This window comes from Rhipicephalus sanguineus, chromosome 10 (genome assembly GCF_013339695.2).
Source record: "Rhipicephalus sanguineus isolate Rsan-2018 chromosome 10, BIME_Rsan_1.4, whole genome shotgun sequence".
NCBI lineage: Eukaryota > Metazoa > Arthropoda > Arachnida > Ixodida > Ixodidae > Rhipicephalus > Rhipicephalus sanguineus.
This window is the reverse complement of record NC_051185.1, coordinates 107,763,288-107,785,915: the sequence shown is the minus strand read 5'-3', so window position 1 is coordinate 107,785,915 and position 22,628 is coordinate 107,763,288. Positions and strand designations below refer to the sequence as shown.

General features: G+C 46.3%; 1 protein-coding gene across 1 annotated transcript; it reads left to right on the top strand.

Moving 5' to 3' along the window:
• Positions 1-63: 63 nt before the first annotated feature.
• Positions 64-22,360, top strand: LOC125760006 (uncharacterized). The gene is made up of 5 exons (XM_049419554.1): positions 64-236; positions 4,716-4,805; positions 10,290-10,451; positions 11,231-11,342; positions 21,791-22,360. The coding sequence occupies exons 1-5, from the start codon at positions 107-109 to the stop codon at positions 21,858-21,860; spliced, it is 564 nt and encodes a 187-aa protein (XP_049275511.1). The 5' UTR covers positions 64-106; the 3' UTR covers positions 21,861-22,360.
• Positions 22,361-22,628: the final 268 nt, after the last annotated feature.

Here is a 22,628-nt window from a genome sequence, read left to right as displayed (position 1 = left end):
CTTTGCTAGCTAGGATACTGAGCCCCACGTGACATCGCATCCCTTGACCACTTTATTTCCCTAGCCCGGGTCTGCCACTGCGGTGTCGAAACCTGCCCGAAAGGGGATGACACCATCTGCACCTGCTATGCCTCAGCGTCCCCCAGTGCGAACTACCGCGGCTGTGCCTGAGCCACGTAGGACGCTTGTCCCTCCTGCAGGAGCAAGCGCTGCTTCGAGAAGGAGCCTCCAGCCAGGTGAGCACACTAGGGATGCGCATTCTGGAAGGTGTCCGTCACACTGGTTTACTTTTAAAGGGCCCCTAAACAACTCAGAAGTCGAAATTTAGTTGTAGTGTGACAGTTGTGCAAGAGTCGACAATGAACACGTAGCCGTGAGAATTATTCGAAACTGTGCTGTAATAGTAGAGTTACGCTGCCATTGCTCATTTCACTCTTTCCTTTGCTACCCTCCACTAGTCTGCTGGTCTCCTCTCCCAAAGCCGCTTTGCCCTCCTCGCCGAGTGCCCGTCCCAATCTCGTGTGACGTACACATGATGGACCCGCACAGTGACACGTGTCGCGTCTTTTCATTTTTCCAGTCGGCGCTATGGCAGCCAAGCACTGATGCGTGAAAGCCATCGCAAAACACTGTTGGATTCAGTCCGCGCAGCTTATCAGACCGCGAGGTGCGACTGTGCTGGTATGCTAGCAATTTGGCAGCTGTGTTACGGGCTGCAGTTGCCGATTCGCAAGCGCACACACGCGGGCAACACAACAAAGAACAGCAAGGAGCGCGGGCAGCTGCTTGCAGGCTAACCGGACGTCGTAGGTTCTTTGACCAATCGCAGCATTGCCTGCATACCACATCACAGATTAACACGCTGACGTCACACACGTCACTAGGCAGACCAGAAGGGCCTGGAGAGGAGAAGAAATTGTTTCTTGGAATTTGTGGCATGCCCACAGCTTGTAGCGCTGCCACGCGTGGCACCGTTGATCGTGACGGCATTCTGCATGCGATGCGCATGTTTACTTGAAATGTTTGAAAAAATATTTGAAGTGGTTTAGGGGCCCTTTAAAAGGGCACTGACACAAAATGTCAAAGGAGAGTTTACTCTGCCATACAGGTCTGCTGTATAAAGAGACAGCTCTGTGCAAGTGCAAAGCTCAGTAAATGCTAAGATATTTCATTTTGACTAAAGTCCATTTTCGCATGGTGCATCTACCACAACACTAGTGTGACGTCAGGCTTCGGTGCCAATTCTGGTGACTTCACACACCAGTATGGCTAGTTGTGAAAACGTCGGGTACCAAAACATTCAAGATGGTTGCTTGTGCGTCCCCCAACAAAGCCAGGGACGAAGTAGCCGTAGAAACGTCACGATATCTTGTGTGAACACGTGACGAGAAGCTTATAGTATCATGTTGTGACATCGGGGTACTGTAGAAATTGAAAGTAGCTTTTAAAAACGTGCTGTACTTACTATTTCATGGTGCAGTCATGCTTACCAGTACATTTTCTAGGCTCTTCAGGTCTTGGCCTTTCATTGATGCAAAAAAAAAAAACTGAAAATTTTTGTGTCAGTACACCTTTAACCGGCCCTGCAACACTTTTTGAACGTCAATAGAAAACTCTTCCAATCGGTAGTCGAAGCTCTTGCGAATGTGTGGCACCTCGATGATGTGTTTTCAGGCATCTGTATTAAAAAAAACATGGCTGATCCCTCCGTCATAGGAATCGGTATAACACGAAAGTGAAACGCGTCTTCACAGAAGTAGTGCTTATTGTGTAATGATATATCAGAGCTTGTACAACGTCTATTCGTGTTTGGCAGCTATAGCACCGTTTGACGTGGATGCACCCATGTTGACAGCATGTCTATCGCGACGACTAATGCCCATGATCATGAATAAACTGTTGTGGTAGCTGACGGTGTGAACATATATTTGGACACAGCGAATCGTGAATCCCGCGTAAGGATGATGTCAACAAGCTCATAATCAACACTGGTACCCGTTATGCACTTCTTCAAAGCGTCGTCGATTAAGGAGACAAACGGCACGGTGTGCGCTATCTAGTAATGGGTAGCCGACGCCTGTGCTCATGCATACATAACACGCACTGCGCTTCAGCAACAGGGGAGGTAGAGGTTCGTAGCCTGAGCCGCAAATGCGTGCGTCCCGCTGGCCTCTGTCTCGCAGGCGCTGCTCTCGCTCCACCAAGGCACGACATTCGCCCGTCGAAATCGCGTCGTTTCTGCAAGGCATATTGCAGCAGTTTTGTTAGTCGGTGCTCTCGCAATTGAAGCAGTCGGCGGCGGAGAAATCCCGTTGGTGCACGTGGACGCTGCACTACTCCGATGAGCCGACGCACGCTAACACGAAGCCAAAGGCAAAGAACGTAACAGCGTCAATGGTGCCTCGGCGACGCCAGCTCGGCCAGTTTACCGCTCTGGTATCGAGACGCTTTAACCATGACCTCAGACATCGCGTGCAATCTCGGAGTAAGCGCTAGTAAGTGTGGATCGTGAAGTATTACTTCTTTTCACCTCTCACAGACGGCGGCACCGCCCCGCTCCGCCCGCCGCGAAAGAGAATGTGTGAAAGATATAACGCGCGTTCGCGCCGTGCCTAGCATCTCTCGAGATGGCTTAGTGGGTAGCGCGTAGGGCGCTTGCCGTCGCGGTCGCAACGTCGTGGGTTCGATTCCCATCGGGGTATTATTTTCTTGGTTTTTTTTTCTTTCTCACCCGTTGGTGTCCATTTTATCAACGTCATATCCGTGACGGATGTACTTGGTGGACCCCGGCATAAAACACTTTCGTGTTAAAAGAAACGTAAGAGCCGGGAAACATGACAGCTGAGAAACGAGAAAAATTGAAAAATGAGTCTTAATGAAATACACAATTTTATTCCAGTGCCTTTGCATGGAAAAAAATTGTTCAACGTTGGCTGTTGCATGTTTTTCATGGCCAATTAGCACAAGGCAAGTAACTGCAGTGTTAAAGATGAGTTGGGCTGCTTGGTGCAAATTATGTACCGAGAAACTCCTTGGCACTGATCGGACACCTGGAGTGTCATGTGACTCTCCTCACCATGATCACTTGAGCATACATTTCTTCTAAATAAATCTGGTTCCTTAAGGGGGGACACTGCTCTTAAAATTTTTTTCTCATTTCTTGATCGATTTTGATGATACTTCGCGAGTTTATGTATATTTGTGCGCGGATTTCAAATATGCAATTACTTTCCTAGTATAACCAGTAGTTCCTAAAATACAAAATATTTCATGAGCCTTTTGGGGAGGCAGATTTTTTTTTCCACAAGGAGAGTTGCAAAGTAAATCAGTGTATCACAATAACCTGTAATCAGAACTGAGTGCAACGAAACAAAAATAGATGTTCTAAGCCCATTAGAACAAAAGTTACAATATGTTGAACATTCACTAGTGCGTCAATTTCAAGCTGCGATTTCCTTCGCGAATGTTCAACATACCATAACTTTTGTTCTAATGGGTTTAGAACATCAGTTTTTGTTTCATTGCACTCAGTTCTGATTACAGGTTATTGTGATACGCTGATTTACTTTGTAACTCTCTCTGTTAAAAAAAAAAATCTTCCTCCCCAAAAGGCGCATGAAATATATTGTATTTAAAAAAACTACCGTTTATACTAGAAAAATAATTGCATATTTGAAATCAGCACACAAATATACATAAACTCGCCAAGTATCATCAAAATCGATCAAGAAATCGATCAAGAAATGAGAAAAAAATTTTCAGAGCAGTGTCCCCCCTTAACAGCCAATGAGAAGAATATTGGCTGCAGCACCCGAGGTGCTATTCCCGAGCAACATACACGGCGATACTCTCGCGAGATTACCGATTGGCTGTCTGCGAGCAATAACATTCGGGGCCCACCGTCTTAGCATGGTGGGCACAGTGCCACATTGGCATGGCTTGTATATGTCCAAATGCCTCGCATTGACATGCCGAATAAAAAAAAAGGGTGTAATGTAATTGTTACCGAAAAAATTCTTTTTGCTAGGAAAACGAGTGCAAGTAAATCCAGCCATGCGTGCTTTGTGCTGCCACATTTGTAGTAGCCGAGGCCTTATCTTGCAGTGCAAAGGAGGGATGGGCGGCCACTTTGTGTCGTTTTACAGTGTGCCTAGTGTATGCTCTTGATCAGTGGCACAACACTAGTGCACAAAAACAAAGATGGTCTCTGTTGTCACCAGTTCCTTATAAAAAAAAAAAAAAAGACCGTGCTATAGTCTGTACACTTTGTAGTAGATTGAGCTCTGAGATGCCGTGTTAGACCACGGTACCTCTGGCAATAATGCAAGCTGTAATGAAATAGGGTTCTAGTGATGTTAATTTGCTGAAGTAGGAAAATTTTTGCCATTTCCCTCATGCCACTGTGTGCAATGCGAATAGCATGAACCAAATTGTCGAGTGTGCGCAAAAAGTGTCACTCCATTGGATAACCCTGATGCAGGACAGCTGCCCGCAAGAGGATTGACGTAACATTGATTCCCGTGGTGCATGGGATCTTCGTATTGTACAACTTCTTTGTATTCTCAGTGTGAGCAGCAGACAACCATACAAAAGATGTGGGGAAAGAGTTTCTGAGACATACGAAACTAACATTAATGTAATGGTGTGAAATACAGTGGCATAAATTGCACGACAACAAAAACCAAAACAAAAAAGATGTCTGTGTGGTCCTGCAGCAAAGGGGGCGATTGGCGGAACAGCGCGGGTTCCTGCGTCCAGGCTCTCCACTGTTCCCGAGAGTGCTGCACAACGAACGTTCCTCCATGGTGAGATGTTATTTCTGGGCATCTTGCACTTGTTGGTTGGTCAACATAGTCCTAGGAGTCCGCTTATCTTTAATCTCTCTGTGCATTCCAGTGTTATCGCTGAATGTGTAAAACTGTTTGAATGATGCACTTAACTGGATTACTATCCAAAACTCTTTCACTCTAAAATGGGCCAGAACATGCATGAATATCGAGCATTGCTCTCCAATGGATATGCCTGCTATAACAGCTGTAACCCAGGTCCCTTTAAGCAGTCGTTGCATACTGGTCACCCAGTCTTGCTGTCCTCTGCAAATGCTAATTTTAAATTTTGAAAATGTGCGTACGGCAAGTCAAATATCTGTGGTGATCATAGGTCGGCAAAAAAAGTTGGAGCTCACTCAGACTCGCTCAACAAATATATTCTGCTCCGAGGGCTCAACCAGACTCGCTCATACTCGCTAAACGTTTTCTCAACTGGACTCACTTGGACTCTCAGGCCGATCAAAGTCTGAGTGAGTCAACTCGTGAGCGAGTTTGTCGACCTATGGTGGTGATATTTCATCATGTTGGTGTCTGAAATAACCAAGACAGCGTCATTACTGTGGATATTTATTATGAGCCAATATTATCTGGCTGATATTGGCAATGAACATTATATTGATAGGTGTTTATGTGTGTGTGTGTGTGTGTGTGTGTGTGTGTATATATATATATATATTGTGAATGTTATAATACATAACACAATAATATAATTATGAACAATGCCGGCAGAATTTTCGTTGCATATTATGACATTTGTTGGCACATAATGGCCTTTAACTTTCATAGTGATGCATTCCTTCTCTCGTTTGTCCTCTGAGCGTAGTTTGGCGCGCAAGCGGGGCTCATCCGCAGTCGAAGCGGCACCCATGTAATGTGAGCGCCCGCAGCATTGAGTGGCCATTTGTTGGCATTTGTGCGCATTTGTTGGTGTGGAGCTGATTTGTGATTGTCACGTACAAGTATTTTGGGCAATTTATATCAGTTTCAGCCTATAATGAACGACGCAGCCGCTAGGCTGACTTGGTCACATTTGACGCATTATAACTTGTTAACAACCAAAATAATGCAACATTCTTTTATGCAGAATAGTGCATGACGTCCTTGACTTCTAATCGGAGCGATTTTAAAATTTAAGATGGCCTGTTTGAGAACTAATTTCAAAGTTCAGCGTTTTGGTAAATCACTAAGTTTCAGCCCAATTATCGAATGAAACACAGTGGAATAAAACCACGAAAATTATTTTAAAAGGGAGCGAAAGGTATCAAATTTAATATGTACCGATTTTTAGTATCCTCAGTGACTTGTTTGCAGCAATAAATTCCTGAAATACAGGTATTTTGTGTGATTTGCCAAGTTTGTGATTTTTTTCTTCAAAAGTGCTTCGACAAGCAAGGGAAATAATAGACTCATAAGATTGTATCTGACTTTTTCTTTGAGGGTAATAAATATTGTGTCCAAGAAGTGCACCGTTTTTTTTCCTGGGTGCGCTCAAAATTGAGATATCACGAAATTGGCGGAGAAATGTTTTTTGAGGCCAAAATTTATATAATTTTTTTTTCAGGTGAACAAAATTTCTTTTTGCGAAACTAACTTCGAAACCATTGTTCTGAGTGTAATGCCTAGACCTACAGTAAGTTTCATCAAAATTGGGAATGGTGACGGGGACCTCGTGTTCGATCTTATCTGGACACACTTAGTGTCATCAGTATAAATGACTTAATCATTGTTGCTATGTGAAGACACAAGGTCATTTATGTTAGCATTAAAGAAACAGTGGACCCAGAATACTTCCCTGGGGTGCACTATGTTTAATTTTCTGTGGCGAGGACATTTCATTGCAGACACATACTGTTTGATGGCTATTTGTCAGCTAGCTTTGAGCTAGGCTTAAGGCAGTGCCACGAACACCTTAGCAAGACTGTTTTCCCAGTGAGGTATTATGATCGATTCTGTCAAGCGCCTTGGAGGAACAAACATATGCCCAGGGTGAACCTCCTCTTTTCGGTATTGCCTAAAATAAGTAGAGCTGTGCGAATAGCAAAATTTTGAGTGCGAAGTGAATTCGAATAATGAGTGTGAATCGAATTTTTTTTCGAATGCTTCGAAGCCAAATTACAGAAAATAAGTCGCAGAGGACCCATAAGCATATTCTTAAAAGGACACAAAAGGCAAATAACAATTTATGTCAGAGTGAAAACTCAATGTATGACAACTTCTAAAACGGCAATATTATCAAGAGCAGTGCCCTACTTACCGAGAAATTAAGCTAAATGTATCGCAGGATGAGCGCCGCGAGTGGGACATTTTCGAAGTGATCCCGATGACGTATGAGAGTCTGCCTACAATAAATCACTAGTAATCAAACTAGCAGCAATAAAAAAGAACTTTCCGTGCATCAAAAGACTTAATAAAATGCTGTTTGTTCGTTTCCGTTTGATTCATGGAAAAAAGAACCTCTGTGGTGTTGCCATGGGGAACGGCGCGAGTGGTTGAAAGGTTCCGTTTTCGCCGAACTGCACTTCGCCCGGTGTCCTGCTTTGCTCACGCGGCCGCGTCTCAGTGGTAGTTTCGGGATCGCGTACTGCCGCGTGTGTTTTGCGCGCTCGTGAAAGTCGCTGTGACAGAAAGTTCGACAAAAGGCCGCATGCAACGACGCTGGCACTACGAGCCCTCAGCAGCATACCGCGTTCATCGGGGCTCAAGTCGCTGAATTGGAGCCCAGCGTTGCGAGCCAATGTCTCGTTGTCAAGTTCTCCGTCCACATCCATTGCGGCGATTGTGGCAAGCTTCGATGGCTTCGATGGCCGTTGTTGTTGCTGTGGGTCCCACTGCTTTCGCTCTGCTGCTACTAGTGTCGGCGGCCGCGCAGTAAAGGCGGGCAACGTTGGGCACGGCAGCAGTGACGTATGAAAGTCTGATTTCAGGCGGGTGATTTGAAGTGCGCTAACGCGATGCGGACCGCTAAAACGTGATTTTATTCCAAAATAAGCACTTCCTTGGCATAAAAGTAGCACTACGAGGTTTCTGGACCGCTATTTCAACAATCAACGTCGACTTAATATTTGCCTTTAGTGTCCCTTTAAGGGTAGGAACGTGAAAGTGTTACTTTTGGCTAGGTGGATGAAGCACTAAATAGGTGCTGCTAGGTTGTTCCCTAGATGTCTTGTAAAGAATGAGAAAATGTGGAAGCCACATTGGTTATATACCATATCATGCAAATAAACGCAAAGTGGTGTCGACATCACTTTACACATTGGTGCCGGCGTCAGTGCCGGTAAGCGAGGTCACTTGTTTTCCGCGCATGGCTTTTGCGGATGCCGGACGAGTGCGTGAAAAATAACAAATGCAATTTTTTCAAAATCTAGTTTTCAGTTTATGTAGGCCTTTTTCTATCTGAGTGCTGCAAAAAATTTGTTGCGCCTGCCGATGTGGCGGAAATCATTGTGGAAATCGCAAAAAGACCTCGTTTTTCAAAAAAATATAGCTCCGTAACGGCGCAACTGGGTGCCGCAATTTTGCGCTCGTCGGAAAGAGCACTTCTCTGTGTTTGAATTTCCTGCTTCAGCTGGCTCCTCCACTCGGAAAGAAGCGGACAGATAGTAAATGTTTGAAGGTCGTTACGAGGCTTCCAATTGGCTACGTCCGCTAAGTTGCTCCTGCGCGCCTCGCCATTGGTCTGATCTTGCCCTGGGAGAGCGTAGTCCGCTGCTTGCGCATTGCGATGTCACGGCTGTCAAAAATCTCGCTACTTAGCGACGCGTTTGCGCTCGTTCTGTGTTCACGGGTCGACGATCATTTAGAAAACAATTATGCTTTAGCTTGGAAGCTGCAAGCAGAAGCTTAATTACTTGAAATACTTGGCGCAAGGTTGCAACTGGGAAGAAACAAGAAGAGACAGAAAGAACGCGAACTCACAACTAAGTTTATTTTCATGAAGCATTCACAATATTAAAGGCTCTTGGAGGACATGCGCAGAACATGTCCTTCACCGCACGTGCAGGCATGAACAGACAAGGGTTAAAAAGATCGCAGTCATGATATCTGGAACCCAGCAACAAACAAATGTATGCTAATGTAAAGACGTCAAAAAAAAAAAACACAAAAAAACTGACAGACACTTCGTAGCAATCGTAGCACTTCGCAGTTCGATCGCACGCGACTACTTGGAAGGAGCCGGGATGCGTTGGCGCGGGAGTTACTTGACGCCTTTCACATAAGGAAGGTGATTCTTGCGTCAGCGTGCCGTCAGTTTTGCTGCATAATAGCGAATTCCAACTGTTGGACCTAGATGTACTTTAGATGGTTTGCTACGAAGTGTCTGTCAGTTTTTTTTTTGTGGTTTTTTTCCTCGACCTTTGCGCAGGTTTCTGTTTCTGTTTTTTCTTTTTTTTTTTTGACGTCTTTACATTAGCACACATTTGTTTGTTGCTGGGTTCCAGATATCATGATTGCTATCTTCTTTTTAAACCTCGTCTCTTCATGCCTGCACGTGCGGTGAAGAAAATGTTCTGCGCATGGGGTCCTCCAAGAGCCTTTATATTGTGAATGCTTCGTGAAAATAAAATTAGTTGTGAGTTGGCGTTCTTTCTGTCTCTTCTTGTTTCTTCGCAGTTGCAACCTTGCGCCACGTATTTCAAGTAACGATGCACCAACTAGCCCAACACAACGTACTCGGAAGCTTAATCCTCGCACAACGATAGTGCGCTGCGCTCGTCGTGAACATTGCAGGCGCGAGTCTTGGACCGATTCGCGGTTGGAGGTTCTGGTTATCACCACTTCGGACCTCGTGACAAAGACCATCGTGGGAGGACTCTTTGCACTCGTGACCGAGCATGCCGTACTTTGATTGCTGCTCGGAGTTGTGGTTAGGCCCAACTCCGCTTATCGCGCTAGCGGACATGTGAAAACGAAGAAGCCGCTATGTGCCTTGTCACAAGCAACGATTGGCAACGTCCGCTGGCTCCTCAGAACCCTGGATGGGCATCTTGTGCATCGGCAGCGGACCCCCCGGCTAAACTTGTGCAGCGACCGCTCGGAGCACTGGTGGAAGCGTTTAGCAGTTTCGCACGTCAGCCCCCCAAAACACAAGACCAAGCACGCTGATTTATCGTCCTTATATTTATTTTCCATTACGATAAACAGTTATGCTTTCCAGTGGTTCAAATACTTCGAATAGAAAATTTCGGTGTGAATCAAATAGCAAACACTATTAGAGAAATATTTGAAAGCTCGAATATTCGCACACCCCTACACATAGGTTCTTTCTGATGAAGTGGAGCTGTTTTGGGAGATCGGCCTGTCCAGAAGCCATATCACCGATACAAATATTCCATTACATTCTTGTTATTGGGAGGCTATGTCAGGCTAGAAATCGCACGAAGTGTTGCCCCTTGCGTTGTCATACGAGTTGTCGTACGTATGGATGCGCCACCTGTTGAACGCTCGGGACTTGTGACACAGGTGCCAGGCGGTCTGTGGCTGCTATTCCGAAGGCCATGGCTGCAGCGAGCCAGCCATCACCCGCCGATCCGCCAAAGGCCAAGACTGGACTGCGTGCCGCTTCAACTGCGCAGCCATCACAGTTGCCTTCCCGTTCACGGTTGAAGCCTCCCGCCACTCGAGGTAATTTGGGAGCACAGGATTTTCAGCCAGAGGGGAGAATGGGATCGGTCAATGTGGTATTGTGCAAATTGCTTACGAGGACGTAGAGAATGTGCACCGACACTACTAGAACACGATTTCAGTGCACATTCGACACATGGAACGCAGATAGAATTTCAACTTAACAATGTTCCGATACAACAGTGATTTGCCAGTTTCATTGACTGCTGTATTGAGGTTTAACTGTATAATATAAGACTTTCACACTGACTCCCAAGTTTGGAAAAAGTTGTTGTCAGCTCAATGTGTGGTTGGCACCTGCCGTGGTTTTGGTGCTCGACTGCTGACCCGAAGGTCATAGGATGGAATGCTGGCCGTGGTGGCCGCATTTCGATGGAAGCGAAATGCTAGAGGCATGTGTACTTAGATTTAGGTGCATGTTAAGGAACACAAGATCATCAGTTTTCAGAGCCCTCCACTACGGCATCCCTCATAATCATATTGTGGCTTTCGGACGTAAAGCCCCAACAATTATTGTTATAATGTGTAGCTGGTGTGCACCTCTTCTTCATTCTCATCTTTTGTGCTGTCCCCCTGGGTAAAGATCTTCCTCAAAATTAAGTTGCGTTTACTTTGTTAGGGCTCTGTAAGGATGTCTTTGCAGTCGAAACTGATCTGGTGTTTACAGCGTCATTTTGATCTGTGCAACCAGTGCATGTGGCCATCTTAGTTGCCATGGTGACTAGACCGGTGTTACCAGTTTCTCCAGCATTGACCACTCCATCTCTCTCTTGTCACAGCATCAGGCAGCACTTCTCGAGTGCCCAGACTGCCAGCATTCAGAGAAGCCTCGTGCCTCCCACAAGTGCCAGAGTCTCCCGTGGCAACTCGCCTCTCGTCGACACCTGCCAGGTACGCTTTAGGTTGTGCCCTTCTACTGTCATTCATGATCTAGCCATGATAGAGGGGCAGCCTCTAATTGCCTAAGATGGCTGCTTTCACGGAAGTAAGATTGTTCCCATTTTGGTACATTCTGCTGCCTGGTGCAATGACCACATGACAACATCTAGCAAAAAGTGTTCCACACTCGCCGCCTTGGCTAGAGTGGCACTGGCTAGCACTTCCAGGGATTACAGTCAAACCCCGTTAATACGTACCCGCTTAAGACGTACTAATGGCTAAAACTGTAGTTTCGACAAATCCACAACTGAGTCTCGTAGAGCCTAATGCATTCACTGATCGCTTAAGCCGTAGTGGTTTGTCCTACTGCCTGCCGGTTAGTGCGTACCCCTCGATAACTTTTTGCGCCATAAAAGTTTACTGCGCCGCTGAACTTGACGGTGGGACAATGTGCCGCAGAAGGTTTTCAGCACTTTCCAGAAGTGCAGAGATCGGTCGATTAATTATTCAGACTACTGTGCGATTGCAGCGATGCCTTTGAGGATAGGCATCGGGAAAGAATGAAGGCAAGGTGGCGGCCACCGAATAACATGCCAGTATGACTTATTGCCTACAACTTTATTGCAATAAGTATCTCCAGCTATCTGCTCGGGCACGCCTGTGGCTTAGCGCTACTTTAAGCCTACTGCATGCTTTTAATAGTAAACAACCTGAACACCTGGGCCGCCAATCGCTGCTGCCTTGGTGTGCAGCACAGTGTTCAAGCACGCACCACTTTGTAGAAACGAAAGCAGCTCGCTCTTGCGGTGTTGAGCGACGCGGGCGCCGAGAAACCTCGCTACATTCATGCTAAACGCACGCGTATGGTACAGCAAACGTAGCGCTGTTGTAACCATACTGCATGCTTTTATTAAGCGATATCCCAAACACTCATCATTTGCACGAAGCTCGTTGTCGCTGCGTTAATCCAACAAGTTACTCGTCTCATCTGTGCATGGTCTGGAGTGAAGTGTGAACGAAGAACACTGCCACGGCAAATGCGCACGCGTGTGGTACGGCATGCGGCCCGGCAAAGACTGCGTGTGCCGAGTAGGCGACGTGCTGTACGCAACTAGCCAGGAGACGATCGGCTTCACGCGGCCGTACCGCGTTTCAACGAAACTTCATCAGTTTTTGTTTAGTGGCAGATCACGGTACAGACGTGTACACATGTACCGCGGAAAGCCGATGCTGCCTGTTCTATCGCTATGTCGGTCACTGCATATCCTGGACCCTGTAATAGCTTTGAAATGCTCCTTGGCGTCGCCACCGCATGCTATTGGACAATCACGCACGAGAATGCCAAACCTTTTCAGCACTTCGGCAAAAATAACGAAAAGGCTTTGTAGTCAGTACTTCGGGCATATTTACTATGGCACTGTACTTATTTCTTTCTTGGCGGCGATGCCGCACGTCAAGAGATGCAAATATGTACTGCGTGGTTAAAGTGTACTACTGTTTAGTGCGCAGTGATTCCACTCCTGCGCCAAAGTGCGCCATATTGGATTTACTGTGCCATCTTGATAATATCAATGAAAATTGCGCCAAACTGCGCCAGATTCTCGGGTTTGGGGGCATCTGTCACCGGCAATCGTGCCGCCGGCGTGTTGAAACATGTGTCGCTTTATCTTGGGGCTGCCAAAGTCACAACCATGGACCTAGAATTATTCCGCTGAATAAATAGCGCTCGCACGTGCATCTCGATTAAAGGAGTACTCACACGAATTTAATTTTTCGGATTGTTGCTCTAAATACAGTCGAACCTCGTTAATACGTACCCGCTTTAAGCGTACTAACAGTTAAAACGTAGTTGCGACGAATTCCCGACCGAGTGTCATTGAGACTAATGCATTCGCTGACCGCTTAAGCCATAGTGCTTCACCCTACGCCTACCGGTTAGTGCGTACCCTGCGTACCGCGACATTTTGTGCCATAAAATTTTACTGCGCCGCTGAACTTCCCGACGCCACAATGTGCCGCCAAAGGTTTTCAGTCTTTTCGAGAAGTGCATAGATCGGTCGATCACAGATTCCGACTTCCGCGCGATTGCGGCGATGCCTTTGCGGGTAAGCATCTGGAAAGAACGAAGGTGAGGCGGCGGCCACCGACGAACGCGCCAGCATGGCTTATCGTCGACAACCTTATCACAATAAGTATCTTCAGATATCTGCTTAGGCACGCGTGCGGCGCAGCACTACTTTAAGCCTTCTGCACGCTTTTAATAGGCGGCAACCTGGGCGCGCTGGGCCGCCGATCGCTGCCGCCTCGTTGTACGGGGCCGTGTTCAAGCGCGTGCCGCTTTGTAGAAACGAAAGCAGCTCGCTGTTGCGGAGTTGAGCGTTGCTGGTCGTGGGCGACGAGAAACCTCTTTGCATAGGCGCTATCACGCTAAACGCACGCGTACGGTACACCAAGCGTAGCGCTGTTGTAACCATACTGCACGCTTTTATTGGGCGACCACCCAAACGCGCTTCCGTTCGCTGCCAGGACCGCTAGAGCGTCGCGGAGTGCGCATCGCTTGCAGGAAGTTCGTCATCGCCGCGTTAACCGAACAAGGTCATCTGTGCTCATCGCCGCATCTGTGCACGGTCTGGAGGGAAGTGGGTACGAAGAACACTCCCACGACAAATGCGCGCATGCGGTACAGCAAGCGGCCCGGTGGCCTGGCAGTGATGCCGTGAGCCGAGAAGGCGACGCGCTGCACGCAGCTAGCCAGGAGACGATCGGCTCCACGCAGCTGTACCGCGTTTCACTGGAACTGTCAGTTTTCATTTAGTAGCAGATCGCGGTACAGACGCACACACATATATCGCGGAAAGCCGACACTGTCCGTTCTGTCGCTACCTTGGTCTCTGCGTATACCGGACCCTGTTATAGTTCCGAAATGCTCCTTGGCGTCGCCACCGCGCGCTATCGGCAATCGGCACTATCGGACGGTCGTGCAAGAGTACCAGAATCTTTTCTCCAGTTTGGGAAAAAGAAAGAAAAGGCTTTGCAGTGGGTACTTTAGGAAATATTTGCTGTGGCACTGTATGTCTTTGCTGGCGGCGACGGCGTATGCGAGGAGATGCAAATTTTTACTTGGTGGTTAACCCTTTGCGGTCCAAAACCTTTACCCACTTTCCGGCTCTAGTGGTCCGAAACTATTTCGCCAGTTTCTGGCGCCGCGAATAAAAACACAAGCTGTGGAAGAGAAACGCACAGGATATTTATTTTTGCTCCTGCATTCTGCAGGCAACTCTTTTAGTGATATTTGGGCAACGTGTGATACCGCTCAAAGCATTCCCCTGTGTGCAGGCCAGGGTTATTACTGCAGGTTTCCACTGCCGCCGTCGTCGTCTTCGTCACTCACTTCTGTCGAATCACTGTCATCACTGTCTGATGGAGGCACGTAATTCTCTTCCTCACTAAAGTCATCCTCGCTTTCGCTAAAAGCACCGCCGTAAAACGCACGCGGTGAAAACGTGGCCATGCTTCTCAGCGAACCGCGCGCGCGAGTGGGTACGCTCTAGGCCCCGTGCTGATCATAGTGCTGCACCCTAGTGTCAAAAAAGTAAAACCTCAACAAACAAAGCTCACTTATTCCTCAAGAGATGGCCCTTCATGTATACAAAAAATTCACGCGACTCGCGGTGAGAAAACAGCAAAATTTAAACCACGAACACCCTTGTCGGGCGGGGCCCGACAGCGGACTGCTACGGCCGTGTTGCGTTGTCGGGCGCTGCCCGACAACGGACCGCAAAGGGTTAATGCGTACTACCGTTTAGTGCGTAGTTATGCGGCGTTCCTGGCAGGTACGCATTAACGAGGTTCCACTGTAAAAAAAAAAATACTGGTGTCGAGAAACCTAACACGAGGATTGTGGTGCCTGGGAATGCATCGTATATATTTTAATTACCGCTACCTTAAAAAAACACTTTCGGTTTTGATGTCGAGGGGTCGGCTTCTCGGTGACGTTTTATAGCAGTGTGATGTCATGGGGATACAGAAACTCGCGACGTATTAGCGGCAGATTCGTCATCTGCTCATGGTGCACATAAACAACGATGAGTGAATTGTCGTCCGTTGACCCCGACAGTGATTTCTGCGATTTAGGCTGCGTGCAGGATGCAAACCTCGCAAACTCGAGGGAACTGTGTTGACTTGTCGGGATAGTCTCCATTGCAGTGGGGGGGCTAGCTTGCAGATGCTCAGTGACGAAAACCTTCAAAGTCAAATTAAAATATTTTATATGCGTTCTCGGACTCCGGTGTGTGGAGAGCGTTGATACCGCATATCAATGAAACGAAAAATGTCTCTTTTGCGATGTCTCAAAATCGTGTCAGTATAGTATTCCTTTAAGCCACGATGCCATGCACGGTGCCGACGCAGCCTCTGTTGTGAAGTCGGCTCGACGGCAAAACGCGCTCTCCACAGAGGCTCGTGATGTCTAGGCCAATCGGTAGCGAGAAAGTGTAGCGGCGATTCATCGACGGACGTTGTCTATTCCAGAAACAATGCCGATAGCTCGTTTCAAGCATCGCACGACACGTAATTAAAGCAATGTTCAGTAATAACTTCACACGTGCTGCTGGAATGTCTCACTTCTTTTTCGGGACATCGCAGAATGAAATCTGGGAACGCTAGCAAGGGATAGCATATGAGGCACTATCATATTTTTCGTGCTTCGCGTCTATAGAAGAGCATGTGAACAGTGGGAACACGTTGACAGATTTCTTCAAGTACTATGCTTTATCCATGGATTTTCATCCAGAACAGCTTTTTCATAATTCATTCACTTGCACATCTGGGTTTGTAATTACCCCCTGAAAGGCCCCGCCCTTTCGAGCTAGTGAGTGCGAGGGCCCCAATTAGAATTTTTTGCTTGCTTTTTCAAATGTCATTTCATCATTAATAAAATCATGCCTCCTGGTCAGAAAAGCCGCAATTCATCATCGACGGAGGGTGGGACGGGACAGGGGTTAATCCCCTCTTCTCCCCCGCCTTGCCCGAAGGAAACTGCCAGACTTTTAATAAAGTTTATTCATTCATTCGGTGCTAATATGCGCTGTCAGTAGCGGGCCCGTCGACGGCCCCGGCGTCGGAAGGCCCACTGTGAGGTGGCCACGTCATGTTACACGTCAGCCGCTCGCTTTCTGGGATCAATAGCTGACGGTAAAAAAATACCAAGTTTCGCTTAAACGAATACTGACACGCATCGCAAAAGGGGCATTTTTAGTTTCCTCGGTATGCAGTGTTAACGCTCTGCACCCACTGGAGCGAGACAACACGTCTAACATATTTTACATGGATTTTAAAGTTTCTGCTACACAGCATCTGCAAGCCAGCCCCACTGCAATGGAGTCAACACAGTTTGTTAGGTTTGCCAACTCTGCATCCTGCATACAGCCTAAATCGCAAAATTCGCCGTCGTAGTCGCCGGAAGACTATTCAGCTATTGTTGTTTACCTGCACCACGTGCGTCTGACAGAGCTGCTGCTAGTGCTAGTACGTCACGAGTTGCTGTCTCCTTGTGACGTCGGACTGCTTCACATCACTGCGAGGCCACCCCCTCGATATCGAAACCGAAAGTGCCTTTTTAAGGCAGGGGTATTAAAATATATTCGATGCACTCCCAGGCACCACGATACTCTTGTTAGGATTCTTGACACCAGTGTTCTTATTTAGAGCAATAATCCAAAAATATTTAAAATTCGTGTCGGCACTCCTTTAAGGGCGAAGAAATAAATGCGATACCAACAAATTTTATTGTTTTGCGTAGTAAGGCTAGCAGCCAACTCTTTTCGACTAGGTCTCGCGTAACTCGACCAAAGCTGTGTTCGTGCTGTCAATTCTCTAAATGCGAAGTAAGCGTTGAGAGCACAGCAGTTTATGGGCCATCTCGTGATGCCTCGGGATAGCACGCGCCAGCAACTGCGCCCTTCGAGCGATGTATCACCCCTCCCCTCCTCTGGGGTCCCTTCAGATGGGGGAAAGGAAAGGGGGGGGAGTTATTTCTTTCTGTTTGATGTTCAATCGACAACAGGCCTCGCACACGGGTTGATGTTATCGAATGAGCCCTCCGCGCGACGGATACGGCCGGCTTTTCAGCTCAGCTCAGCTCAGCTCAGCTCAGCTCAGCTCAGCTCAGCTCAGCTCAGCTCAGCTCAGCTCAGCTCAGATACGGCCGGCTTTTCAGCTCAGCTCAGCTCAGCTCAGCTCAGCTCAGCTCAGCTCAGCTCAGCTCAGCTCAGCTCAGCTCAGCTCAGCTTCAGCCGCGTTCGTCGCCAGCGCTCGCGAGCTTTTACTCGCGGGTAGAACATGTGATTCACAGAGCGATGCTATCGATTTGTGCTTCATATGGAACATGATGGCAAGACAAAAACCAGTCGAGAGTGTCCGTGGAATTGCTATCGCAATAAAAGAAAAAAAAATTGAGGATCCATTCCACTCTGTGAGGTGGATAATCAGCGAAGCTGTTAAGCGCACGGCACAGAGGTGACATGATTTTAAGACCAGGCTGTTAATGGCGAGGCTCTTAACGTTCAATACGCAATATTAATGCAAAAGCCTTAGATGCGTCATCAAGCGCGACAATTGACCGTCTGTGTTGGCTGCATCACTATGAGGGATGCAAAAAATCATGTGATGATGTTGTCATGACGACATGCATCGTGACGTCATCACATGACATAGTCGCTTTGCACTTGCTCGGTGATCGGTGCGCCAATCATGGAGACAGTGCAAAACCAGGTGAGGTGCAGAAAGCTTACAATGCCTCCGATCCTGGAGGCAGTGCAAAACCACGTTAAATGCAGAAAGCTTTCAGAGGGGGGCAGAGGAGGATCAATACATCGAATGAGAAGAATAAGGAGATGGCTTTTGCCTTCGAGTCGTCTTAGGCGAATGCATAAAGGACCCTGTGAGCCTTTTTTTTTTGTCGCACTGCTCCCTGGAGGGCACTAGGAGGTTTTCGGGGTACAAACGGAATGTCCTAGCCATGTACAGCTTCGCTCTAAAAGGAAAACGAACTTTCTTGTTAGTCTCCTGTTGAACGCACTGTCGGACACTTTCGCGGTAGCTCGACTTGAAGTGGATCTCCATCTTCCAGCCAACCCGGCACATACGATAGTCTGGAAGCACTTCAAGAATGCTCTTCGCACAGCACAGTAAGCCACCTGGAAAGAGGGAAGGGAGTGTCGAAGGAGGTTGGCTTTCGGAGGCTAGCCAAGTGAAGTCATGTTGTGCCCAGCAATACAATCGATCAAGAAGAAAAAGAACCTTGCTTTCGCTTTGATTCTTCTTAACGGAATGCATTAGGGGCAGTGTGACTCATCGGCATAGAGGCACTGTTGTAGGTCGCGGCGTTTGTCTACCACGTCTGCTGCTAACCACATAGATGTTGTTAGTGTTATTTCGTAAAGTAAAGTTTTATTGATTCAGTAGTATTCTGCTTATTTGCCAGTGTCAATATCATCGCTGAAGAAGTTGCTCCAGAACACTTAACTGCATGACATCCTTGTTTTTGCATTATCGTGTGGAATACGGAGTGCTCCTGAGATTGTCTTCTCCGTGAGATTTGCTCTTCATGAGAGCCCCATAGTAATTATTCAGGTACTGGAATGTAATTGAAACTTGCTGCTCTAGTGTACTCCAGGATGTGAAATTAGCTTCTCCAGAGTGCTCCAACATGCGAAATTACCTGCTCCAAGAGATGGAATTTTTTGCTGCTCCAATATGAAAATTTTGCTGCTCCAAAAAGTGCTCCAAATTAGGACTCCTCGGTAACATCACTGAGTGCGTAGCGATGCCGTGGTACTGGCAGGTATGTATTAGCGAGGTCTCCCTGTACACTCGCAGAAACACCCCACAAAGTGGACGGGGGAGCCCTCCATCGTAGCTGAGTTGGTAGAGCATTGGACGCATAATTCGAAGATTGTGGGTTCAGATCACACAGACGGAAAGGGTGTTTTTTTTGTCCACTTTAACTCGTGTAACTATTACTACACTATAGTTAAAAAATAAGGTCCTCTATGCTTTCCTTTGCTTAATTGTCTCTTGGATTCATTTGGTTATGTAACAAAAAAACAAGCCCCTCGAATGATTCCCCTTTTCTATTACATTGAAGACATATCACATCTAAAACCTGTTTACTAGCATATAAGCAGAGTGGCACAGTTCTGCCATCAATGGTTCACAACCAGAACTTTGTGTCAAGGATGCTCTATGGTCTATAGTATATTATACAGTATATATAGTATATTATACTAGTATATTATACAGTGTGTCTTATGTGCTTTTGCATATGTAGCCATACTGTACTGGAAAAGGGGAGGTTTCCTGAAGCTGGGGTTTTGGAGATTTTTTTCCATCATCCACCTACATTTGCCACTGTTGTGCATGTGTCTGTAAATGGAAATAGATTAATCAAATCAAACTTGAATATTTAGTTACATTTTTTCGCGCTAAGGTAATTTGTTTCAGCTTATAGGCTCCTGCAATATTTTCATGTTTAGCTCGTAAGTCATTGTGCTAAAATTGATTTATCATGAGCGAAAGGAAATGCGTTATGAATATATTTTGAGTGTTCCGGAAATGTGCTAATTTTGTTTGCATTCTATCGAAAATTTTATTACATGATGTGATGAACAGTGTATGCAAGTGTAGTTTAATATACACACTTTCATGTTGGTGGTATTATGTGCATAGGTAAGCTGTAGTTTCTTTGCTTCTGATGGAAACTTTTGCTGCTCCAAACTGCCATTTTTCTTGCTTCCAATGCTGCTCCAACAAACGAAAAGCCACCTCTATCATGTGTAAACAAACATATTTTTATTGATTGATGAGGGCATAGATTTCAGATCACCAGTACAACTAGCATGGTAAATTGAGAGGAAAGCAGTCTAAGGTGCTGCATGAGCAAATTGTTAGGAACTGTGAAATAAAAAGGATACAGGGTAAAAAAAATTGGTTTTGCCACAAGGATGAAACAATTAATGCGATAGCCAAATTGCGATGCTATACGAAGTAAGTCTGGCAGCTATTGGATCCAATCTACAGAATGCTAGTGTAAAGGAATATGGCCGCTCCAGGGACCAAAGCGGTTTTCGTGCTGCCTGTTGTCTCAACGCAAAGATGTCTGCCAATATAGTGCGTGTGCCAGTACTCACGACCGCACCCTTGTGACTAAAGTTTGCCTCTCCCCTGGCGTCTCTTTTTGCTCCTCATGAAAGATGGCCTGCTCGTTTAATCTCTGCTTCAGTCGCATCCATCCCCAGCGCTCGCACACTTTTACTCGCGGGTAGAACATGAGATGTTATCGATTTGGACTTTATACGAAACATTACAGTGACGTCAACTGTGACAGCAACAACCCGTCGCAAGTCTCCATACGAATGCTGTCGCAATAAAAATTATAGGTCATTAAACAGTTGCCAAAAAGCAGAAAATGTATGACAATCGTTATCTGCAGCACAATCTTACAGCAGACATTAGACATGAGAACTTGTTCTTGGCCTAGTTGGTATTGCTTACTGTATGACATACTGCCGCTAGAAAAAAACATACACAGAAGAGACACGAACAGGACGACACAGGGCGACATATGGGCGGCCCATATGTCGTCCTGTTTGTGTCTCTCTTCTGTGTGTTTTTTGCTAGCGGCATTATGTCATACAGTAGACATCACATATTCTAGTATTTCTGGGTAAGAACTAAAGTGTGTGTGGTACTAAAGGGAAGCAGAGTCATCAAAAAAAAAAGGACTTTGGAGTGTGTAATCATAGTTTGATCCCTGCTGAATTTGAAAACCAATGTAAGAATTCACAGGAGCGAATGCAAATAGCATTTGTTGGCGAAAAACAGCGGCTGCAGCCGCAGGGCTTCTTGAGATGCTGAGCGAACGTGGTGATGTCGTCTTCGGTGGGCCGCATCATCGGCAACATCAGCATTGTTAAAGCATGGCCTTCGCGATCAGCTCCACCAACGCATGCAGCCGAAACTAGTTACGGAGGCCACAGTTGAATATATGACAGTGCTGCGCAGCTCCGCCAAATCTACCGACGATGACGTTGTTCTGGTTAGTTCGTTTCCACGCCCACACTTTCAACACGTTCGCGTGGGTGGAGCAAGAACTTTTCATTCGCATATTTTAGAGCTCTTGCTGCCACAACAGCGGAAGAAATTACGCCATTGTCGACAATAATGTTGGCCCTTGTTAACAACAGTTTTTACTGAATTGTAAAACCACTTCCACATTTCCTTTAAGTCCGTTAGTCCTTGGAACTTGCAGGTTGTGAGGCTTAGAACCGCGATAACACGTTATGTCTTCAGGGAATGCAAGAGAGTGAGCTTCAAGTGTGAATTTGTCTTCTGGAATCGGTCTCTGTCTGTTAGACCTCGTTTCCTATGTCTCTCAGTATTGTCGCTTTCATTTTGTGCAGGCCAAATGTTCCTCTGGGCAGTGGCAGTCCAGCATTGACACCCATTAGGAAGCAGCCAGACTACCGCTGAACTTCCTGATGCATCTGAGCATGCGGGCCTTTTTTTTTCTCCCTGTAATTTATTGACAAGAACATTGTCTAGGAAATGTTTTTAACTTTTTATTTGACTACGTGCTATACACCGGGCATTACTGGTAACATTTTATGAACTTTTAAAACTGCATTTTATGGAGACTCTGAACGGCCTTTGAAAAGTCAAGTAGTCTTCATCGGAACGCACATGTTCATTGCGGAAAAAAATATAGAATTTATATAACTTCTGTTGTTGAGACAAAGGGCAGGTGTGCTGATATCTATGTTATGCCCGAATTGCGGTGATGACATTATCACACTTTTGGAGTGCCTAATTGTTTACAAAGTTATAAATATGCAAAATGTACAACATCCTGGAGGCTTTAGAATGCAACGGAACCTTTGTTTATCTTTGTCTACCTCTTTGGATGCGTCTGATATTGTGTGAGAGCTTGCAAATATACCTGAACTCTGTATTAAAGTTTTCTGATGACACCAGTTTCTTCAGCATGAACTATGTCCTGCATGTTTCACTGCATGCATCTCTCAGCGACAAAACGTGAGCTCACTTAGTGCTGCTGGGAATTCATGTGTATTTGGTTTCAGTGGTGCCAGACTGCTATGTACGAGGGTATTTCTTGTCGCTATTCTTTTTTTTATTTTAGAGAAACTGTGGCGTAGTGCAAAGTGAACATACTGTCACGTGGTTGTCATGATGGAGACTGTACTTGCGCTTTTAAAGAGTAAGCTCTTTATTGGGTGAACT

Excerpts from the sequence above, each read along its gene's own strand:
- LOC125760006 (XM_049419554.1), top strand. The coding sequence starts at position 107 with ATGACACCATCTGCACCTGCTATGCCTCAGCGTCCCCCAGTGCGAACT. Across the intron at positions 10,452-11,230 it reads GAAGCCTCCCGCCACTCGAG|CATCAGGCAGCACTTCTCGA; the intron begins GTAATTTGGGAG and ends CTCTTGTCACAG. Across the intron at positions 11,343-21,790 it reads CTCTCGTCGACACCTGCCAG|GCCAAATGTTCCTCTGGGCA; the intron begins GTACGCTTTAGG and ends CATTTTGTGCAG.